The 22,672-nt window shown below is 35.7% G+C and overlaps 1 protein-coding gene across 1 annotated transcript in view; it reads left to right on the forward strand.

Moving 5' to 3' along the window:
- The window catches only part of LOC108283741 (band 4.1-like protein 5), a 94,788-nt gene that overhangs the window by 26,243 nt on the left and 45,873 nt on the right, over window positions 1-22,672 (forward strand). The window contains exons 10-11 of the mRNA XM_017500270.2: window positions 46-88; window positions 493-608. Of these exons, the coding sequence (XP_017355759.2) occupies window positions 46-88; window positions 493-608 (159 nt within the window). The remainder of the gene's footprint in view (window positions 1-45; window positions 89-492; window positions 609-22,672) is intronic.

Below are 22,672 nucleotides of genomic sequence, written 5' to 3' on the forward strand. Positions count from 1 at the left end.
TAATTTCATATAGGGTTTTTAATAGATTTTTTTCACCCATTGCAGTGTTCACAATAATGTTTCCACCCAAAGTAATGGCTCCCAACAGGTAAGACAATATTAAGCTTCTAAAACACTGGATCACAGGTTAATTATGATAATAGTAGTAGTATTCATTGGATTTTCATAGTGGTATATGTAACATTGCACAAATTATGTGCATTCTCTTTTCCTTATCCTTTAAGTGATTTAGTAATAAGTTCCTGTTACTTTATTCTCTAAGATGTTGTAAATGAAACAGTGCTCTATAAAACATTTTCTGTCCCTGTGAATCCAAGAACATAATTTAACTGATTACTAATATTTTATTGATTAAATCTAAGGTGGTATATAAAATTCAAGTGTTTGTTTACATTTTGTTGACTTTGTAAATAATATGCTATTTTAGTATTTGTTGGTGAAGAGATCTTTTATCTAGGCAAAATAGGTAATTTTTATAATTTTTGTCCAAAGACTTGGGGGATGAGATCTGCTCTGCTTGTGAGTCCTTCCACTTCCTCTGCACCTGTGCCGGTGGAGATTGAGAATCTTCCACGGAATCCTGGAACAGACCAGCATGACAGGAAATGGTTTGTTAATTCCTGAAACTAAAATAAAATATTGCTTACTTAATTGTATTCTAAATTCCAAGCCATAATCTTAAAATACTTTAAATGTGATTGAAAGCAAATTATTCATATTTGTGAGCTGGAAAGCATATTATTGAGTAATCATATTGAGATGGGGAAAATAAGGATGTTGGTGATGAAGGAAGTCCAGTTGTCTAAATGAAGAACATCCGACAGCTGTCCTTATTTATTCTTTATTTAAAACAAAACATTAATACCTTTAAAATAAACCTGCTTTTATTAGCTTGATGTGGGAGTGGTGGATGGTTCTCTGGTGAAAAAAACTTCCTTGCTAGACAGTAGAATATTTTCCCACATCTGTAAGGAAAATATATCCACTACATGTTATTCCACACAACATGATGCTGCTACTTTGAATGTGTTTTCTTCATTAAAGACGGAAGGTAAAATCAGAAGCGAAACATGATTGAAATATGATAAAGTATGATATACCCCATTTTTAGGAGATTGAGAGAGAGTCTGATGACAGGAAAAAGATACTTTGATCATTTAGAATTCCAGGGTCTTCGTTTAGATTAATAGTAAATGTACAAATATGGATACTTTGTGGCTTATTGGCGTTAATCACTTGAGTTTATCCTTTCCCAAATAAACATATGTGGCTTGGTGGGGGCTCCTTGGGAATTATTTGATTCAGTGGTCATGTTGAGTATATCATCTATTCAAGTTATTTGTCTGTGAAATGAATTTTGATAATTCATAGGATTTTTCTCTTTTTCTCTTGCTCTTAGTTTGTTTAGTACCTGAAATCTAATGAGTTTCTGTGGTGATCTCAAGGTTTTGGTCAGCTTTCTGTGCAGCCAGTTCTTCCTTCATGGTGGTGGGTCAACAGTGGTTGGTGATTATTTTCAGTCTTTGCTATGTAATTATTTTTCACTGTTATTTTGGCTTAACTAACTGCAAGGTGCCTGGCTCTTGATGTTTGGGCATATTTTTACTTCAGTTCCAAATAACTTGCGATTAGTTTGTAAGATTGGGTTCCCCTCTCCCCCAGCCCCATTTTCTTCTTTTTATTTTCTTTCTACATGGGTGTGTGGTGGTGATAACTTGGTGTATATTTGTGTACATCCAGGTACACACTTAAAAGTGTAAAGAGCGAGGCTTATAAATGTCAAATTTATTTTTTAAAGTAATTTTTAGAAAGTTTCTTCAATTTCTTACGGAAAACACAGCTCCTGTAAGCAATTACGTTTTATCTCATTGATGTTACCACCAAATCCTATTGGCAAGGAAAAATAGTACTGAGACTTCAGCTATAAAAGAAGTGTGTTATGTGTTTGCCTTTTACATTAATATGGAATGAGAGTCTGATTAGTTCGCATACTAATTACGACATTGAATCTTTGAGTTTTTCCATATTAATAGGTACATGTTTAAATCTATTTGATTTTGTTAGGTACTATTTGGTTTCTTGAATGCATCCTTTAGAAAGAGCATTGAATTTATTAAATTTTAAGGAAAATGAAAAATTTGGAGCCGTGTGTTCTCCTTTCTTTATGTGGTTGTACTGAGACCCCCTTTGCTAAAATGGAGTAAAATGGTGATCTTTATAACATAATGAGCCTCAGAGTATGTCAACAAGGGCATGGAACTGAATATAGAGCTGGCATGTTTAGGAGATAATGGACTCTTCCGCCTTCAATTAAAATGTGTTCTGCATTTCATTCTTTTTTCTGCATGCTTTGATTCTTATTAATGCCTTAGAAAAATATAAAGCAGTCCTCCTTTAGAAAGTGAGAAATGTTTAAAATTTGGAAATACTTCCTGTGTTTGAACAATTGGGCAGAATAATGGACCATTCTATTTCTGGCAGATAACTTTTAACCAATTTAATCTAAACCTACTTACTCCCTGTTCAAATCTTCAGCATTTTTTTGCTGGTATCTTTTAAATGACACCATTATTTGAGTGACTGATTTGGTATATAAGTAGCTTAGAATAAGCAGGTATTTAAAATTTCAACTTTTGAGAAACAATTCATGTATTGTAAACCCATAAATCATTTGTAAGCAACAACAAAAACAAAACAGAATAGTGTTTAGAAAATCTTGCATTGATAGAAGAGAACATAAACCTAATTTAATTTTCTAAATTTTTAGAGATCATAACTTGAGGGTTGTGATTTTTGTGAGCCACGTCTGATGAACAAATTGTATTTCAGTTAAAAGAAAGATGATTTTGTTAATAAAAAAGCTTTCCAAGTTTGTTTTGAAAAATTATTTTGGTTAATTTCTTTTCAGTTTCCCTAAGGGATAAAGGTGATTTGGTTGAGTTAGAAAGATAACACTATCTCTAAAAATGTATTTTTGCACATATTTTATATTTGGGGTGGTATTTTTCTTTGTAGTTATTTTAAATATGTACTGCCCTTTCTGCCATGTCACAAGACTGATTTGCTGAACTTTGGCAAATGCTTTCTTTCTACTGGAGGACTCCGATTAATTATAACCAAGAACTGCATGTATGCATGTTTCACTCTTAAAATTCTATAGGACTTTTCTATAGCACTGTGATAAAAGGTGCCTAATATGCTTACTAAACTACTTCTTGGAGGGGGTGTATCATCTCATCACTTTATCTGTACCTGTTGAATTTCATTTTGAGGTCCTTTGACCTTTGATTATATAAGGCACAATGATGATCTACTGTTAATTGAGAACATTGTTGTAAAATTACGTGGCCTCTGAAGGTAGATTTTTTATTTTTAGTGGTCTTTTCTGAATTTTGTTTCCTGGGTTTCAATTCTGTGAAATCACATAATTTAAAGAAGAATTTTCACAGTTTTCTTTGTTCATATATGCTTTTGTCCTTATGTAGAGTTATTTTTTCAAATATTTGAAGTAGGTAGATTATATTTTTTTCTTCTGATTAGAACCCCTAACAACATTTCCGCTTTTAATTTTAGTAACAGCATCAGGGACAGATACAGAATGTCTTCCTTTCTGATAAATTTCTTCTTTAATCACTTAACTGAGTCTGATTACTTACATGTATTTCTCTGTTGATATTTTCCATTACATGTAACTTTGTGGATTCCCCCATTTTGTTATTCTTGAATGTTATCATTGCATGGAGTAGATGTTGGTAGCTACTCATAGCGGTGGTGCATGCTAGTCACATTACCTTTCACCTTTACCTTTTACACATCCATTTTCTCCTATTCCTATTGACTAACTGTGCTCCCCTCCCACTCCCCAACCATCCAGGCTCTCTGCTGCCAGTGATTGCTGTCAACGTGGTGGAAACCAGTGGAACACAAGGGCCTTGTCCCCACCCCAGACCGCACATAGAAACTACACTGACTTTGTTCATGAGCACAATGTGAAGAATGCAGAAATCCATCATGATGTTCATTTTCCTGGCCATGCAGCCATGACTGAGATATGAGTATTGAGCCTCTTAGGCACTGGGACTCTTTGTCATGCAAGTTGATGGTATACATTATCTGGTGTTTATAAAGGATTGATCACATTAAGAGCATTTAGGAGAATTTACAGTGAGTCACTAGTTATTTAGTGCTGTTTGTAATTGAATTCTTCCATGAAAGGAACAAGGAGTTGAAGAAGCCATATGCCATCAATGATAGTGACAAATGTTTTGTGTTGTAAAGAGTATGTATACCATTGAGATTTTAGAAGGGTTTTCATGATTTTAGTACGTTAACACATCACCCAGCCTACACCTAAGGAGAAAGTTTGTGTTTGTGAACAAGGTGCCCATTTATTACCCCACCATGTGCCATCCAGAGAGATCAAGGTTAAAAGAATCAGACACACTAAAAACACATTGGAACATGTTGAGGTGTAATATATCAGCCTTTCGAGATATTTATTAAAAACTCATTCTTACACACTATTTTAATATATCTGAAGTGACACATGCCTTAATTTCAGTTAAGTGCCTAAGATTTTAATTAATGTAATTTTTCAGTACAAACACTTTTACTTTTTAATAGACACAAATATTTTAACTTACCAAAAGATTTAGAGATCACATTAATAATGTGGCTCTTGTATAGAGAAATCTGAATGGTTACTTTTGAATGGCTAACTGGTTAACCAGTGGTTAAATAAATGGTTACGTTACTACTGAATGATTACACAAAATGGAAGAAAACGTATTTACCTTTTCTTTTCATTTTACTGGCTTTTCTCTTTCATCTGATATACCTGACAGATTACCCAGGTTTGCAATAGTCTCATAATCAGATCCTGTACAACTTTTAAAATAAAATTCTGAAGCCAAAACTATATGATTTTTAGATTGTTTTACTATTTTTGACCCTTTTTTAACTTTAGAATTATTTAAGCTCTTTGTTTTAATGAATAGAGGTAAATTAACTAGAAAAAGTCCATTTCTGGTAGGAAAACATGTAATGGGAGCATTTCTTTTTTTTTTTTTTTTTTTTTTAGCTTTTTTTAATATTTTAGAAAAATTTTCAAACTTTTAAACTACGTATATAGAAATTTATAGATATTTTATATTTTGAAGAATATATAATGCTTCAAGATAGTGAAGGTTCATTATAAACAACTCATTTAATGCATCCTACCCACATAGAAGTTGGTTTTATATCTCAAATCCTTGCTGCCAAAGATTAAAGTTTCAGAGGGCTTAATACTGGACTATTGGTTTAATACTGAATGGTTGGTTGCAAATTGTCTATAGAAGACCTACATAAGGAGAACTTACTATATTTAAAGAACGAAATCTATAGGCAGGCTTCAATCTGAGTTCAGTATAATCATGTATAAGGAGATGGACACTCAAAGTATTAGCACATCCTCTTAATATAAATAGATCTGTATCTTAAATAGCTCAGCTCACACCTCTATAAGTCCATCATCGTATAGCGAGCTTAAAAATGGCCACTAATATATGGCCTTTATAGCTGTTTTAGACTTTACATAGCTCAGATGATAATTGCGAAGTATTGTCGTTGCTGATTTTTTTCTTAAAGAGAGGAATTTGGATCATAACATTTTAACCACAGAAGCTCTGGTTTGTGCCATTCAAGAAAAGATTTCATGGGTATATATATCATTTTAAAAACCCTACTGTTTCTATAGTGGAAACCAAAGAGGCGCAGTGAATAACAAGCTTTCCTGGTCTTTTAGAAAGATGTAAAGTTTGACTTCACTCACTTTAAAATTATTCTTAATCTGCAGGACAGATGCTGATATAATGCCCCCTATATGTCTTAGCAGATTGTAATTGAAGAGTAAGATCTTCAGTTCATATTGAAAGTAGCCATTTCTATATTTTGAAATTGAGTTAATCAATACTGTTACATTTAAGTGAAGATTCACGTTGTAAAGAATTCATTTGCAAATTCCTGGTGAGAGAAACTGGGTTGAAGGGGTGGTAGGGACAGAGGCAGCAATAGGGGTAAGGAAAGTAGAGGGCTAAGGCTGGATGGATGGTAGTAAAATTAAATTTGTCTATTTATAGAAGCTCCCATTTGCTTCAGAATTTCATATCCAATATTGCAAATATTTGTTCTTCTTACTGATATTTTCAAGATGAATATATATATTGTTTCTAGCTATCAGGTACTTATAAGTAGCTCAACCTAAATTAAATAAATTGTCACCAACCTGTTTACACTCTCCATTTTATTATGCCTAAAAGGGCCGGTGATGATAAATTCTGGATTAGAGAAGTACCCTCAGAAGCACCTTACTGGATCACCATTCTTTTGATCAAAGGGAGTCATCAGCACAGAACTTAAGTATTATTATGTCATTTAATTTATGGTGCTTTGGCTAATTTTATTTAACATAATTAATGTTAACATTTTGAGTTAGGTTGGTTATATTTTGACTGTTTTTATAGTAAAGGAAACTTACAGACACAGCAAAGCTAGTGGCCTTCACACTTTAATGCATGAACATAAACGAGCTCATAAGTTCATTGTCTCTGTTGCATTTCAAAGGCATTTACCTATCTTGGAGTAAGAACTAACATTTCTGACCATGACAGAGTAATCCTAGAAAACATGCTTTTAAGTGAATTACAGAGAAAAATAAATTTTATTTCTCCTACTATGTGTATGTCTATATTTTGAAAAGCACCTAGTATACAAACACTCTAATATTGAAATACCAGTGTAATTCAAATCTTTTTTTTTTTTTTTGAGGGGAGTTTACTTAAAGTGTTGACCAAAAAAATGATAACATTTGGATCTTTTAAAAAAATTTCTTTTTGTTGTTGTTTACTGTTCAGAAGGTACATTGGCAAATTGATTCTTTTTATTCAGCAGTGTAAACTGAACAAGCGTGAAGATGGTTGTTCCCTATCATGCCCCAGTGGTGAGGGCTGTAGTTGCTTGAGCCGTGGTGCTGTGTTTGGTCAGGGCACACCTCTGTTTCTAAACCATAGCTCCTTGCTTTGAGAGGCGATTATTTTTGTGTTAGTCTTTGAATATTGGATTTGAAAATAATAATACAAAGTTACTATTTTTTATGGTAGGTATTAGGGCTTATATGGATTTGCTCAAACAAAATCATCTTGTCTCAATAACATTTTATCTCTTTCCCACCACATACTTCCTTCCTGAATTTTAATATGCATTATACCACATCATCAGTTCTATGTTGCTTTCCAGGTTGTTGTGAGATGCTTTTACATAAGGGCTGGAATTGGAGATGCCTCTGTGGTGGGAAAACAACCCTCTCTCCTTCCTGCTCCATGCCTGCCTCTTCCCCTCCCCGTATGTATAAAATATGATTTGTCAGATCTTTCTAGATATTATGAATCCTGTGGATTTAGATATTGTAGTCTTCCTCTACCCCCTCTTTTGCAGAACATAAAAATTTCTCATCCTCAGTTCATAAAAATTTTTACTTTAGTCACGTGAAAACATTGTGAGAATGAAATCTTGTTCCATTAACGTTAACCTTGGTGGTATAGAAATTAAGACATGAAGCATGTCACTTTCAGTGTAAACTAAGTCAAGGAGCTTCATTTCTTTCATCAATTCTTGACTGTTGCTAATTTCATAACACACTTTAGTTGCTTTGAGCGCTTTGGTCTGGTGAGGAGGGACATACATACTGTCTTTTTCAAAGAATGAGTGAAGAGAAGAGAAAATTTTAAATGAAATTGGTGGAAGGAAAATAACTTTGGCTTTTTTATTGATATTTTTATACTGAAGTAGAAAAACAATTGTTCGTATTCTTCCTGAAGGAATTGTTCTCACAATTTTTTTTATTGCTAGATAATTACCTAAGCTTCTGTGTTACAAGCTGTGGCCTCAGTTCTAGGTGGTGGTGCTTGAGTGAACAATTTACATTTTGTTCCTGACAGCTGGCCAGCATTGTGTTTCTATTGGCATGGAAAAGAGATACCTGACTCAGAGAACATTTTCCAAGGATTGTGACTGAAGACTTCCTTAATGGTGTAATAACGTACCTCCTCGTAAAAACAGGTTCAACAGCTGTAACTCATTTTTTGTTGTTGAAGGAAGTTCCATTTGTTTTGTTTTTACCTACTTTTAATAAAGAGTTGAGATCCAGTGTATGATTAGGATTTATAAGAAATTGCAGATTCCTTAATAAAGCTCACATCTACAGACATGACTAATCATTGATAATAATAAATGCAAAATATTTTAAATTATTAGGAATGGAATTTTAAAAATGAAAAATAAGAGGTGATAATAGGAAGAAATTGCTGGCTTGATTTCTTGTGGAACTAGTTAGAGGAGTATTCAGATAAACTGTGGAAAACATTAGAGGATGCAAAATACCATTGGAATTTATACCCATTAACAGAGAAGAATTTCTTATTACAAAACTATATTCGTAGCCTAGCCAATAGCTTCAGGAATTATTTAATTATGAACTCTGTAGAAGTTTGGAGGTAAGACCTGTGTTTAATAACATGCATTAAATCTTTCTGGGGATATCATCAGCAAACTCTTGGATATTAGAAAGACCTGGGAAGATTTGAGTTCTCTGGAATAGCTAGGTTATCACTTTTAAATTTCACAATCATGTTGGAGCAATAATATTAAAATATTTGAGTAGTAAAGGCATTGAATATTAGTCTGAGTCATCTACATTTGGTAAGGAGGCCTGGGGCATTTATTACAGTGAAAGATTTCAGGAATCTTGTATTGACATCTCTTTTTGTGATTCATCTCATTTGTTCAGCACCTACCAGAGTACCTTGTTGGGTCTTCCTTGTACACAGCCACTTATAATTACACCTTTCCCATATACCCTTGAATTTCTTGACCTTCTCCCTGTTGTACACATCTGGTTAAATCCAACTCTGTATACTCTGCATATAGATGGTAATGTGAGATACACACACAATTGTTGAATGGTCTCTAAATTGTGACAACTAAGCTCAAGTGAGCTTTCAATGCTGCCTCATATCCTATGACATTTACTTAATCTATTTGTTCTCCTACAGTGCTGGGCTGACCTTCTCCTCTTTCAGACCACTTCCTCCCTTCCTACTCTTTGTTCTCAGCTGATGACCTTGCTTCCTACTTTATTGAAAGCATAAACAATCAGAAAAGATTATCTCTATACTCCCACCATTTTATCAGTGAACGTACCTGATCTGCATTTGGGAATATATTCCTTGCTTTCCCTGCTGTTAGTCTAGGTGAACCATCCATACTCTATTTAAGACCCAGGTCCTTACTAGTTACCTAGATCCTCACCCCAAGTTACTCAAGACCATCATTTGAGTAATTCTCCCTTTTGTTCTACTGCATTAGTTTTCCCTTTCTATGGAATATTCTCATCAGCCCAAAAACATCCTAGGGTAGCGCACATCATTTAAAGTAGAACTGTCCCTTGAATTTACCTCTTTTGGCTATTCCTCTATTTTTTTGTTTCACTGATAGCAAAACTCTTTGCTTTATAAGAATTGTCTTGTACTTGCTATCTCCTCTTTTTCTTAATCTCTTGAGCCCGTTCTAATCAAACATTATCCCTGACACAAAAGACTGGGTATGATTGTGCAGGTTGCATACTGTACAAGAGTGCCACATTTAAGAGAACAAGGTTCACATATTTATGATAGTGATTTTCCAGCAGATGGCACTAAGTGTCTTGTTCCAAAAAAGATCAGTGTATATGACAGTTTTACAAGAGATAGAAGTGTCTTTAAGAAGAACATTGTTTTAATCCATATAAAGGCTCTGCCTTGGGCTAATAGTGTTTGCCACCACTCCACCAAAATGGCTTTATTAGATCACAAATGACCTCTACATTTCTAATCCCACAGTCCATCTTTTAGTCTACTTAATTAGCACTCAGATCAGTTGCTCACTTCTTCATGAAATTGTCACCTAGCTTAGATATACCACTGTTTTTTTATTGTCTTCTAACAAGTTATTATTTTTAATTCCCTTTGCTAATTCCTAATTATCTCTCCAACCCGTAAGCTCTGTTTAAGGAACTTTTGTGTAACAATTCATTCCCTTTGTAATATCATCTAGTGTTATGGTTTTAAATGCCATCTATACACAGTGGCAATTTCTCAGTTTATATCATCAACCTGGACTTTTAAATTTCCAGACTTACATATCCAGCTGTCTATTTGACATCTCTTCTTAGGCATCTAATATCGGCATCTCATTTTTTAAAATTATTTTGAGGTAATGTCAGGCTTATAGAACAGCTTCAGGGATAGTGCAGAAATTCCCACACTCCCGTGCCCTGCATTCCCTTAATGTTTTTTGTTTGTTTGTTTGTTTGTTTTTTGAGATGGAATCTCATTCTGTTGCCCAGGCTGGTGTGCAATGGTGCGATCTCTGCTTACTGCAGCCTCTGCCTCCTGGGTTCCAGCATTCTTCAGTCTCAGCCTCCTGAGTAGCTGGGACTACAGGTATGCACCACCATGCCTGACTAATTTTTGTATTTTTAATGGAGACGGGGTTTCACCATGTTGGCCAGGCTGGTCTTGAACTCCTTACCGCAAATGATTCACCAGCCTTGGCCTCCCAAAGTGCTGGGATTACAGGCATGAGCCACTGTGCCTGGCCCCCTGTTGTTAACATTCCACATAATGGTATGATGGTATTGTCAAAACTGAGAAACAAACCCTAAGAAATTAACTGGTACAATACCACAAGCTAAACTAGACCTTATTCAGGTTTCTCCACAAATTTTCCAGGGTCTGACCCGAGTTCCCATGTTACATTGAGTCGCCTTCAAGTCTTTGACAGTCATTCCATGTCTTTCATGGTTGGTCAGTTGCCTGGTAGAATGTTCCTTGATTTGGGTTTGTGCGGTATTTTCACATGATTAGTTTGAGGCCAGGGATTTGGGGGGAAATACTGCAGAGGTGACGTTGGGCATCCCGAATTTAATACGTTCAAAATTGAACAATATAATCTCTTGATTCCTGCAGTTTTTCCCACCTGTGTGGTTTTTTGTAGCTTTGTAAGTGGCAGTTCTCTCTTTCTTGTTACTAAGTCAGTGTGTCTTGAGCTCTACTGTAGACCTACTGAATCAGAAAACTGGAAGTGAGGTCCAGCAATCTGTTCCACATGCCCTCCTGGAGATTCTGATGCATACTAAAGTTTGGGAAGCAGTGACTTACAGCACAGTACCTTATAGTCATCTTGACTTCTGTTTGTCTCATGCTCCAGATGTCTTTCAGAATCAGTAAATTCTGTCAGTTCTGTCTTCAAAATGTATTTAGGCCTACTGCTTGTTACCGTTGTTACTGCTCCCATCCTGTTTACATTTTATGTCACCCCTGCCCTCTTAACTGGCCTAGCCCGTGTTCCTCTGCTGTCTGGTACTCCTTTCACCAGCTGTAGTGATAACATCAGATCATGTCATTTCTCTGCTTACACCTTGCAGTGTCCTTGTCTCAGAGTTAAATCTCAGATCCTCACATTGATAGAAACATGCTTTTCCCTACCCTTCTATCAGTCCTGACCTTGCTTACATCCAAAGACTCATCTTATACTTGCTCAAACATACCAAGCATGTTCTGTCTGGATCTTTGTACTTCCACTGCTTCCCGGATATTCCTCCCTTGAATCTCTTATGGTTCATTCCAGAACCACCAGGTTTCTTAACGGAGAAGCCTTTCCTGACCACTATAAAATAATCATGTTCCCTGCCCCCTGCCCAGTCTTCTTTTTATTTCCTGTCTGCCTTACCCTGCTTAATTTTTTTCTCACTCCCTTCTCCTTAGTATGCATTTATCATCTCTGTACAGACAGTCCCTTATGATGATTCTTAGGATTTTTCAACTTTATGATGGGTTTATCTGAGTATTAAGTGCATTTTTGACTTACGATGGGTTTCTCAAGACATAACCCTATTGGTAAGTCAGAGCATTTGTGTTTTTCAACAGAATGTGCACTCCATTAATGGAGAGCATTTATTTTGTTTCCTTTGGTATCCACAGACACTCCATGTGTATTATTTAATTGAATAAATGAATACCAAGCACATCTTGGCACACCTGGTGATACAGAATAGTCAAAATACTGTTCTTGGCTTCAAGAAATTTACACTCAAACTGTAGAGATAAATGGTTTTACAAATAACTGATAAAGTGCTAAATCAAGCAAGAAGAGAAGTGGTTAAGTTAAGACGCCTTCTTGGCATTTGCATCAGGTTTGAAGAAGGCTTCTTGGCATTTACATCAGTGAAACAGAATCAGGAGATTTGAATGGATAAATCATTACAGTCCCAGGGACCTATAGGAAAAGAAAATTCTATAGTTGCTAAGTGCAAGGTATAGTCCAGGAATGATGAATCAGTATTTTATGGGAAGGTATAGTGATAATGATAGCTAATTTTTGAGTGATTCTGTGCTAGACATTGTTTCAGAGGTACAGCAGTAAGTATTTAGCAAAGCATCCTCATTTAATCCTTATGAAGATCTGTAAGGTATTCAGGCTAGTGAAGAAATGAAGGCACAGAACAATGAGGCTGGGCTTCAAACTCAGACAGCTTAGTCCTAGAGCCCAGCACTGGCTACTGTACTGCCTCCATAACTCTAAAGCTTGGTGGGGTCCAGATTGTAGAGAGTAAAAAGGAATGTAATAATAATTCTGTTTTAGAAAGGTAACTGTGGAGGTAGTGTGAAGGATGAATTCCAACTGGTGGAAGACTGGATTATAAAAATAGGCTGTATCCATTCTATGTAATTGTTAAAGAATCAGGACAGTCTTCATATACTGTTACTAGAGGACATCAGTGACACATTGTTGAGTTAAAAACTTAAGTTGTTAAGTGTCTGAGGTTTGTTCCCATTTTTGTAAAAGCAACCAAATCATGTATAAGTAAGTTCGTACACACAAAGAACCTAGAGAGATAAATAGCAGATTTTCAGAAAATGGGAGTGAGGGCGACATTGCTTTTCTTAGCTATCATTCACAACTTTAAGTAACAATAAATAACACCAAGGTATGAAAGGAGACAAGAACTGCTTCAGTTTACACAGGTAAGTGTCCATGAAAAGTAAGGAAATGGGTAGAAGAAAGAGTGTTTTTACGTATTTCTTTATACATTCTTCAGAGCTGGTTGTGAGCTAGGACATTACCAAAGCCACAGGTTAAAAATATCATGTGTAACTACATTTTTGAAATTTTAAGTGTGTAATTCAGTGGTTTTAGTTTACTCACAAAGGTGTTCAACCATCACTATCTAATTCCATAACATTTTTATCATCCCCAAAAGAAACCTCTTTCCCATTAGCAGTTACTCTCAATTATTCTTTCACACTAGTCCCTGGGCAAACACTAATTTGCTTTGTGTTTCTATAGACTTCCCCATTCTAGAAATTTGCTAAAAGTAGAATTATACAATGGGTGTCCTTTTGTATCTGACTTTCTTTTAGTATAGTGTTTTCAAGGTGCATCTATATTTTAGCATGTATCAGTACTTGATTCCTTTTAATGGCTTAAAAATATTCCCCTGTATGTTGTGCAGTGTTTTATTTATCCATTGTCAATTGATAGACATTTGAGTTTCTGCTTTTTGTGAATAATGCTATGAACATTCATGTGTAGGTTTTTGTATGAACATGTGTTCTCAGTTGTCTTGGTTATACACATAGGAGTGAAATTATTGGGTCATATAGTAACTCTATTTTTAACATGTTAAGCAACTGCCAAATTGTTTTTCAGAGTGGCCACACCATGTGAGTTCATTTTTCCACATATTTGCCCACACTATTACCTGTCTTTTTTATTATAGCATCCTAGTTGTTGCGAAGTAGTGTATTGTGGCAGATGATGATGTTGGTATTTTTTGATCTGCTTATTGACTCTTTGCTTATCTTTAGAGAATTATCTACAGACAGTTTCCAACTTAACAATGGCTTAAGATTTTTCAACTTATGATGGTGTGAAACTGTTGTAATTTTGACATAGTGTTAAAATTTGAATTTTCATCTTCTCATGGGCTATAATTTGTGGTACATAAGATATTGAACACTTTGTTTAAAAATAGGCTTTGTGTTAGATGATTTTGTCAACCTGCAGGCTAATGTAAGTGTTCTGAGCACAGCTAATGTAGGCTTGGGTAAGCTATCATGTTCTATAGGTTCACTGTATTAAATGCATTTTCAATTTACAACACGATCAGGATGTAACCTCATCATAAGTTGAAGAGCACCTGTGTTTCATTTTTTGTACATTTAAAAATTTTCGTTATTTGTCCTTTTATTATTGAGTTGTGAGAGTTCTTTATATATTTAAGTCCTTTATCATATATGTTCTTCTGAAAAACTTTTTCTTCTGTGCAGTATGGTCTGTTTTGCAGAATGTTCCATGTGTACTTGAGATTAATGTATATTCTGTTAGTGGAGCATTATAATACTGTTCATCTTCTATCTATTTATATCAGAAGATAAGCTTACCTAGTTTTTCTGCTTATAAAGTAAAAGAATTGTTGTTGTCTATTGCTAAACTTCTGATTTAGCTATGTGTTTCAGGACTCTGGTTTTAGTTACATGCATGTTTATAATGATATTTTCTTGATGGATTGACCCTTTTGTCACTATAAAATGTCCTCCTTTGTCTTTAGCAACCATTTTTATCCTACAGTTTTTTTTGCTTGATATTAGTATAGCCACTCTTTCTGTGTGTTAGAATCTAAAGTATATCCCTTGTAGACAGCATATAGTTGGATCATGTTTCTTAATTCATTTTGCCAATCTCTGTCTTTTAATTGGACAGTTAAACATTTACATTTAATGTAATTACTGACAGGGAAGGACTTATGCCATTTCCTTTGTTTCTATATGTCATGTCTTTTTTTTTGTTTCTCACTTCCTCCATTACTGCCTTTTGTTTTAAGTAGGTATATTCTGGTGTACTATTTCAGTTCTTTTTTTCTGTCTCTTACTATTTTAAAACATTGTTTTCTTAGTGGTTACCCTGGGGATTACAATTATTTTACCTCATTTTATTTCATTTTATTTTATTTTATCTTATTTTATTTCAGTTTATTTTTTAGACAAGAGTCTCACACTGTCACCCAGGCTGGAGTGCAGTGGTGGCACTATTTCAACTCACTGCAACCTCTGCCTCCCAGGTTCAAGCGATTCTCATACCTCAGCCTCCTAAGTAGCTTATAGGAATGTACCACCACACACAGCTAATTTTTTGTATTTTTAATAGAGACAGGGTTTTGCTATGTTGGTCATGCTGGTCTTGAACTTCTGGCCTCTAATGATCTGCCTGCCTCGGCCTCCCAAAGTGCTGGGATTACAGGTATGAGCCACGGTGCCCAGACTACAATTAACATTTTAATTTAAAATATTGTATTTTGGATTAATAACAATTTAATGTCAGTAGTACATGTAAACTTTGCTTCTGTAGAGCTTTGTCTCTCTCCCACTCCGTGCTGTTTTTCTCATACAAAGTATGTCTCTGCGCATTATATGCCCCTAAACATAGCTTTAAAATTTAGAAGAAACATTTTTTAGTATTCCCATCATTTCACCCAGCTTTCACAATGATCTGCAGTGCACTTTCCTTTGCCTGTGTGATTGAAGGAAGTAATTGAGTCTGCTGCACCAGTCTGGTTCTTTCCCTCAAATTTAGGGAAATTAGGGAAAGCCTTTTATTGGAAAGTTAGAAATGAAGAAACTAATGTTTCTTGCCAGAAGAAGGACAATTTTCTTAAAAGTAATGATGAAGGGTTTTTTGTTTTGTTTTGTTTTGTTTTTTGAGATGGGGTCTTGCTCTCTCTCCCAGTCTGGAGTGAAGTAGTTTGATCATGGCTCACTGCAGCCTCAATCTCCTAGGCTCAAGTGGTCTTTTCACTTCAGCCTCCCAAGTAGCTAAGACTGTAGGTGCATGCTACCACACCTGGGTAAGTTTTTTTATTTTTTGTAGAGATACAGTCTCCTATGTTGCTTAGGCTGGTCTCAAACTCGTGAGCTCAAGTGATCCTCCTACCTCAGCCTCCCGAAGTGTGGGGATTATAGGCATGAGCCACTGCATCTGGCCTAAATCTAATAAGTCTTTATGCTACTACTGAAAAAAATGAATGTCAGAGTAGACTAGTGTACTTGTGAAAATAGTACCAGCTGGGAATTTGGATAATATGATAAAAACCCAAAAGAAATTTTCCCTTTAAAGCTTCTAATGGAAAAGAATAAAAACATCTTGGGTCTGGGCATGGTGGCTCACACCTGTAATCCGAGCACTTTGGGAGGCCGAGGCGGGTAGATCACCTGAGGTCAGGAGTTCGAGACCAGCCTAGCCAACATAGTGAAACCTGTCTCTACTAAAAATACAAAAAATTAGCTGGGTGTGGTGGCATGTGCCTATAATCCCAGCTACTCGGGAGGCTGAGACAGGAGAATTACTTGAACCTGGGAGGTGGAGGTTGCAGTGAGCTGAGATCACTCCATTGCACTCCAGCCTGGGCAACAAGAGTGGAACTCCATCTCAAAAAAAAAAAAAAAAATTATTGGATGTGACTCTTGAAAATATTTTTCATTTGCCCTTAAAAAGTTTATCGTGAAATAAATACATATAGAGAGAAAAGTCTCTAAAACATATAGTTCCAGTTTGAGTATCTTTCTTCAGGTTAAGAAATAGAAATTACTACTTTTTTTTTTTTTTTTTTTTTTTGAGACAGAGTCTCACTCTGTCGCCCAGGCTGGAGTACAGTGGCGCGATCGCAGCTCACTGCAACCTCTGCCATCCGGGTTCAAGCAGTCCTGCCTCAGCCTGCCTAGTAGCTGGGATTACAGGTGCCTGCCACTGTGCCTGGCTAATTTTTGTATTTTTAGTAGAGATGGGGTTTCACCATCTTGGCAAGGCTGGTCTTGAACTTCTGACCTTGTGATCCACCCACCTTGGCCTCCCAAAGTGCTAGGATTACAGGCATGAGCCACTGTGCCTGGCCAGAAATTACTACTTTTTTAGAAGTTCTTGTTGTGTCTTAATCCAATAGTAGATCTACTGTTCTGAATTTTGTCGAAAGTTTGGTAGTTTTGCCTTTCACATTTGAGTCAGGCATTAATTTATATAAGGTGTGAGGTAGACATCCAATTTCAATATTTTTTCAAATGATTAACTGTCCCAGTATCATTTATTGAGTAGTTTGCTTTTTCTCATTGCTGCATAGGTTTCTTTTCTGTCAGAAATCATATTTGTGGTATGTGTATGTTTATTTCAGGACTTCCCCTAATGGTGGTGATATCTTACATAATTACCATGCAGTAATCCAAAAAGCTGGGACAGACACAGTAGCTCATGCCTGTAATCCCAGCACTTTGGGAGACTGAGGTAGGTGGATCACCTGAGGTCAGGAGATTGAGACCAGCCTGGCCAACATGGTGAAACCCTGTCTCTACTAAAAATACAAAAATTAGCTGGGTGTGGTGGCATGTGCTTGTAATCCCAGCTACTTGGGAGGCTGAGGCAGGATAATCGAATCAGGAAGTTGGAGGTTGCAGTGAGCTGAGAACGTGCCACTGCACTCCAGCCTTGTGACAGAGCAAGACTCCATCTCAAATAAATAAATAAATAAAATATAAATAAATAAATCCAAAAAGCTGATTGACGCAATAGATAACTAACTAGACTACAAATCAACTAAAGATTTCACCAGCTTCTGCAAACACTCATCTTGGGGAGAGTATATCTTTTTGTGTAATTCCTATGGCATTTAATCACATGTATATGTTTGTACAAGCAGCGTCACAATCTCTTAGATTTGGTTTGCTATTTTGTTTAGGACATTTAATGTGATGTTCATAATTGTTACCTAGTAAAAGGAGCTCGCCGCTCATTGTGCTAGAAGCCCATATTAGAGTATTGGTTTTTGAGAAAAGAAAAGGTTTATATTGCAAGTCAACTCACAAAGACAGGAGTCAAGCTCAAATCTTTCTCCTTGTGCTGGCTTCAAGGCAATATTTTTACTAGAAAAAGTTCAGGGAGTATATTCTAGTAGGTGATTGGTGGAAGGAAAGGAGAAGCCTGGAAAACCCTTGGACATGCACAGTTGCCTCTTCATGTTACTTCATGTGTTACATGTGCAAATTCAGGGGTAGTTAGTATGAAATATGCAGTGGAAATTGAGGCTGTGATGTCAGCAGGCTCGTCCTGCGCAAATTCCAGTTGGCCATCTTGGTTCTAACCAATTTCATCCAGTTTTTTGTTGATCTCACAAGCAGAAGGAGTTTCAGCAAGTTGTTTCATATCTGCTATCATACAAACTCAATAATTTCTGTTAGTTACTGGTTTCTTATTCTTTGGGACACAGATTCAGTTTCAACTTTTCAGCAAGTTGTTTCTTATCTGCTGTTCTATAAGCCCAAGAGTTTAGTCATTGGTTTCTTTAGCTCTTTTAGGCACAGTTTCATAATTGGTTTATAGTCTTTCTTACTTGTGCTGTTTAATCTGATTAATTCTAGTCTTATAGAATGGGCTGGTGAGGAATGTTCCTCATAGAATGAGCTGGTGAGAGAATGTTCATATTTTCTCTCTCTTCCTTCCCTCTTCCCCTTCTGAAGAGTTTGTGTAGAAGTGGAATGACCTGTTGCCTGCAAGTTGGGTAGAAACCTTCTATAAAGATAAGTGTGCCATGTTTTTTCTTAATGGGAAGATTTTAAATTGACTCAGTTTATTTAATGGTTATTGGTCTAATCAGGTTTTTTATTTCTCCTTGAGCCAGTTTAGGTATTTATTAATTTCATTTGTTTTCCATTTTTCTGTATAATTATACATGGTATTATTTATCTGAAGCATCTGAAATTTCTGAAATTATTTCTCCTTTTTTGTTCAGTTGTGTTGTTTTTTTCCTGGAGGAATCTATTTATTTTGTCTTCTTAAAGACTCAGTGTTTTACATAAATTTGCTGGTATATTCTATATGTTTGTCCTTACCTACGAGGCAGATTGATATATAACATAAAAACAAAGCACAGTAACAAGTTAAATGAGTCTTCATTTGTTAACAGCTATTGTAGCAGGATGATCAGTTATTTCACTTTATAAAGTATAAAGTAAAAAGATTATAAGTATTTAAGTTTTATAGTTTATGTCTATATAAAATGGGATGGTTGAGCTGAATTACTTGCTTTTACCAGATTATACTTTTTTATTTTCCCTTTTGAATATTTGCTTATTTATAGTTTAACCCCTTACCAGTTTGCAAGTTCTCAATTGCAAGACTTATTTGATAGTTGAAGAAGTCTTCCTGGATGAAGGAGCAATAATAATATACCATTTAAATTATATCATTGGCATTTTAGTTGTCTGTGGAACAAATTACCCGAAAATAAAGATACAAATTATGAAATGGTTTTTGCAGACAAGCTTAAGGCAGGAGAAGTGTTTTATCTGATATTAGCCATGAAAATTTCAGTAACAACGGTACCCAAGAATGTATAGCATGTGTGACCTTCAGATAAACAACAGCCTAATCTAAAAATGTAGTGGTGTGATAGTAAGCAAGGAAGGATTGTTCGTTTTTTGAATCTTTGACTCAAAGTTGTCACAGTGCAGGAGTTTTTGTTTTTTTATTTTTATTTTTGTATAGATTCAAGGGGTATGTGTGTAGTTTTGTTTTACATGGGTATATTGCGTGATGCTGAGGTTCTGGCTTCTAATGATCCCATCACCTAAGTAGAGAACATAGTACTCATTAGGTGGGTTTTTTTTAACCCTTGCCCCTCTCCCTGCCTTCCTCATTTGGAATCCTGAGAGTGTTTATTGTTCCTGTCTTTGTGTGTACCTGGCGTTTAGCTCCCACTTATAAGTGAAAACATGCAGTATTTGTTTTTGTGTTAGTTTGCTTAGGATAACGGCCTCCAGCTGCATCCATGTTGCTGCAAAGGACATGATTTTATTCTTTTTGATGACTGTTCTATTTGTTCTATTTCATGTTGTGTGTATACCACATTTTCGTTATCCAGTCCGCTGGTGATAGGCAGCAGGGCTGACTCTATGCTTTTGCTATTGTGAATAGTGCTGCAATAATCATACAAGTACAGGGTCTTTTTGGTAGAATAGTTTCTTTTGGGTATATTCTCAGTAATAGGATTGCTAGGTCAAATGGTAATTCGGTTTTTCATTCTTTGAGAAATCAACTGCTTTTAACAGGGGCTAAACTGATAATTTACATTCCCACAAACAGTGTGTAAGTGTTCCCTTTTCTCTCCCTCCTCCCCAAAAGTAAAATCTATCTAATTAAATGTAGAATCACTGATTTTTAAATTCAATGTGTTATATAGTCCATGACTATTGTCATTTTGACAAACTGTCCCAGGTCTTGCCAGTGGGAACCCTGTCAAACTGTATCCTGTGTGCTATGTAACCTGTCCCCTACCCTTTGAGCACGTTTAAAATTCTGGAACAAGAGGTTCCATATTCATTTTGCACCTTCTTTGCCTTAGCCCTGAGATCAGCCATTTCTTTAAGAGTCCTGACTCCTGCTAATTAAAATGGTGTTTAGGAGCCAAGATCTGAGTACTAGGTCTGCTGTATGCTCATTGCTACTGGGAATGTCATTGCTTCTAGACTCAGTGGACAGAGTTAAAAAAAAATAGATATGGATGTTTAAATCACAAATTCATGCCCACACTCTAACTCTCAAGTGAATACCCAGGGTTCTTTACACTCCCCAATTCCTTATTCCTATCTCCTTTCTTCTCTGTGAGAAACCTAGCTTCCATTTGGATAATATGTGCTAAACAGTTTCGGAATTGCTATACACATACCACTGTCAACAAAAAATCTACAAAGTAACATTCAGCATTTCTTCATGGTTCTCCTTTTTAAACTGAGAGTATACAGTCGAAGTATTGCACTTAAAATTTACTTGGATTAGTTCCTTTTCTCTCTCAATGTGATTATGGTATTTATTTGGTAGTAGTTACATTTTAATTTTTCTAGATATTGCCTGACCCTCCTTCATTGAGGATTCTGCATTGAACCAACAGAGTATGTGAGTGCTCATACTTCTCATGGCTTCACCAACAAAGGATCAAGAAACACTGGGATTTTTGCCAATCTGAGAAATAAGATAGGATATCAAAGTATTTTTTTTTTATTTTCCTTAGAGCTTTATTGAGATACACTTGGTGCAATAAAGTGCATCCATTTAAAGCATTTGAGTGTGAACACACACCCATGAAACCAACATCATAATCAAGATTCATGATGGATATGTTTGATGTAGTTTTCATTTAAATCCCTCTCAGTAGCATATTTGTATGTTTAAGAGCCATTTGCATTTATTCCATAAATTGCTTGTTCTTATCTGTAGCCCCCCTGCCCCCTCCCCATTTTTAAACAAGGCTGTTAGCCTTTTTCTTCTCTACTTTTAAGAAGCTTTTTATATATATTAGGGATATTAACTCTATGTATGTAAGCTGCAAAAAATATATTTTCAGTTTCTCACATTTTACTTTGCTTTTAGTATTTTTTGCTATGCAAAAGTTTTAAAGGTTTTTATATAAGCAGATTGCTTAATATTTTTCTCTTTAATAGTTTCTGGAATTTAATAGTTTTCCTCACTGTTGCATTTTAGAGGAATTCAGCTATCCTTGCTTCCAGTACTGTATGAGTTAATTTTCTTACATTTGAATCTCAGATCCATTTTGAATCTTGGTATAAGATATGAGTAATGAATTCTAATTCTATTATTTCCAGATGGCTTTCCAATTATGTCAATCCCACTTTCAAGAAATTCATCATGGTACCGAGGCAACTGTATGTCCACATAGAAAAGGATAAAACTGTACTCTTGTCTCAGACCTAAATTTATTTGTTTATTTTTTCTTTAACTTTTATTTTAAATTCAAGGGTACATGTGCAGGATGTGCAGATTTGTTTATATAGATAAACATGTGTCATGGTGTTTTGCTGCACAGATCATGCTGCCCCCTGGGTATTAAGCCCAGCATCTATTAGCTATTCTTCCTGATGCTCTCTCCACCCCACACACCTGACAGGCCCCAGTGTGGTGTTTCCCCTGCCTTGTGTCTATGTGTTTTCATCATTCAGCACCCACTTACAAGTCAGAACATGTGGTGTTTGGTTTTCTGTTCCTATGTTAGTTTAATGGCTTCTAATTCCATCCATGTCCCTGCAAAGAACATGATCTCGTTCCTTGTTATGATTGCATAGTATTCCATGGTGTAAATGTACCACATTTTTTTAAACCAGTCTGTCATTTATGGGCATTTAGGTTCATTCCATGTCTTTGGTGCATGATGCTGTGATGCACATACATGCACGTGTATCTTTGCAATGGAAAGATACATATACCTTTGGGCATATACCCAGTAATGGGATTGCTGGGTCAAATGGTTTTTCTGCCGCTAGATCTTTGAGGAATTGCCATAGTCTTCTGCGGTGGTTGAACTAATATACATTCTCACCAACAGTGTAAAGCATTCCTTTTTCTCCCCAGCCTCGCCAGCATCTGTTGTTTTTTTGACTTTTTAATAATAGCCATTCTGCCTGGTATGAGATGGTATCTCATTGTGGTTTTGATTTGCATTTCTCTAATGATCAGTAATGTTGAGTTTTGTTTTTTTTTTTTT

The sequence above is a fragment of the Cebus imitator genome, unplaced genomic scaffold (assembly GCF_001604975.1).
Source record: "Cebus imitator isolate Cc_AM_T3 unplaced genomic scaffold, Cebus_imitator-1.0 Scaffold264, whole genome shotgun sequence".
Lineage (NCBI taxonomy): Eukaryota > Metazoa > Chordata > Mammalia > Primates > Cebidae > Cebus > Cebus imitator.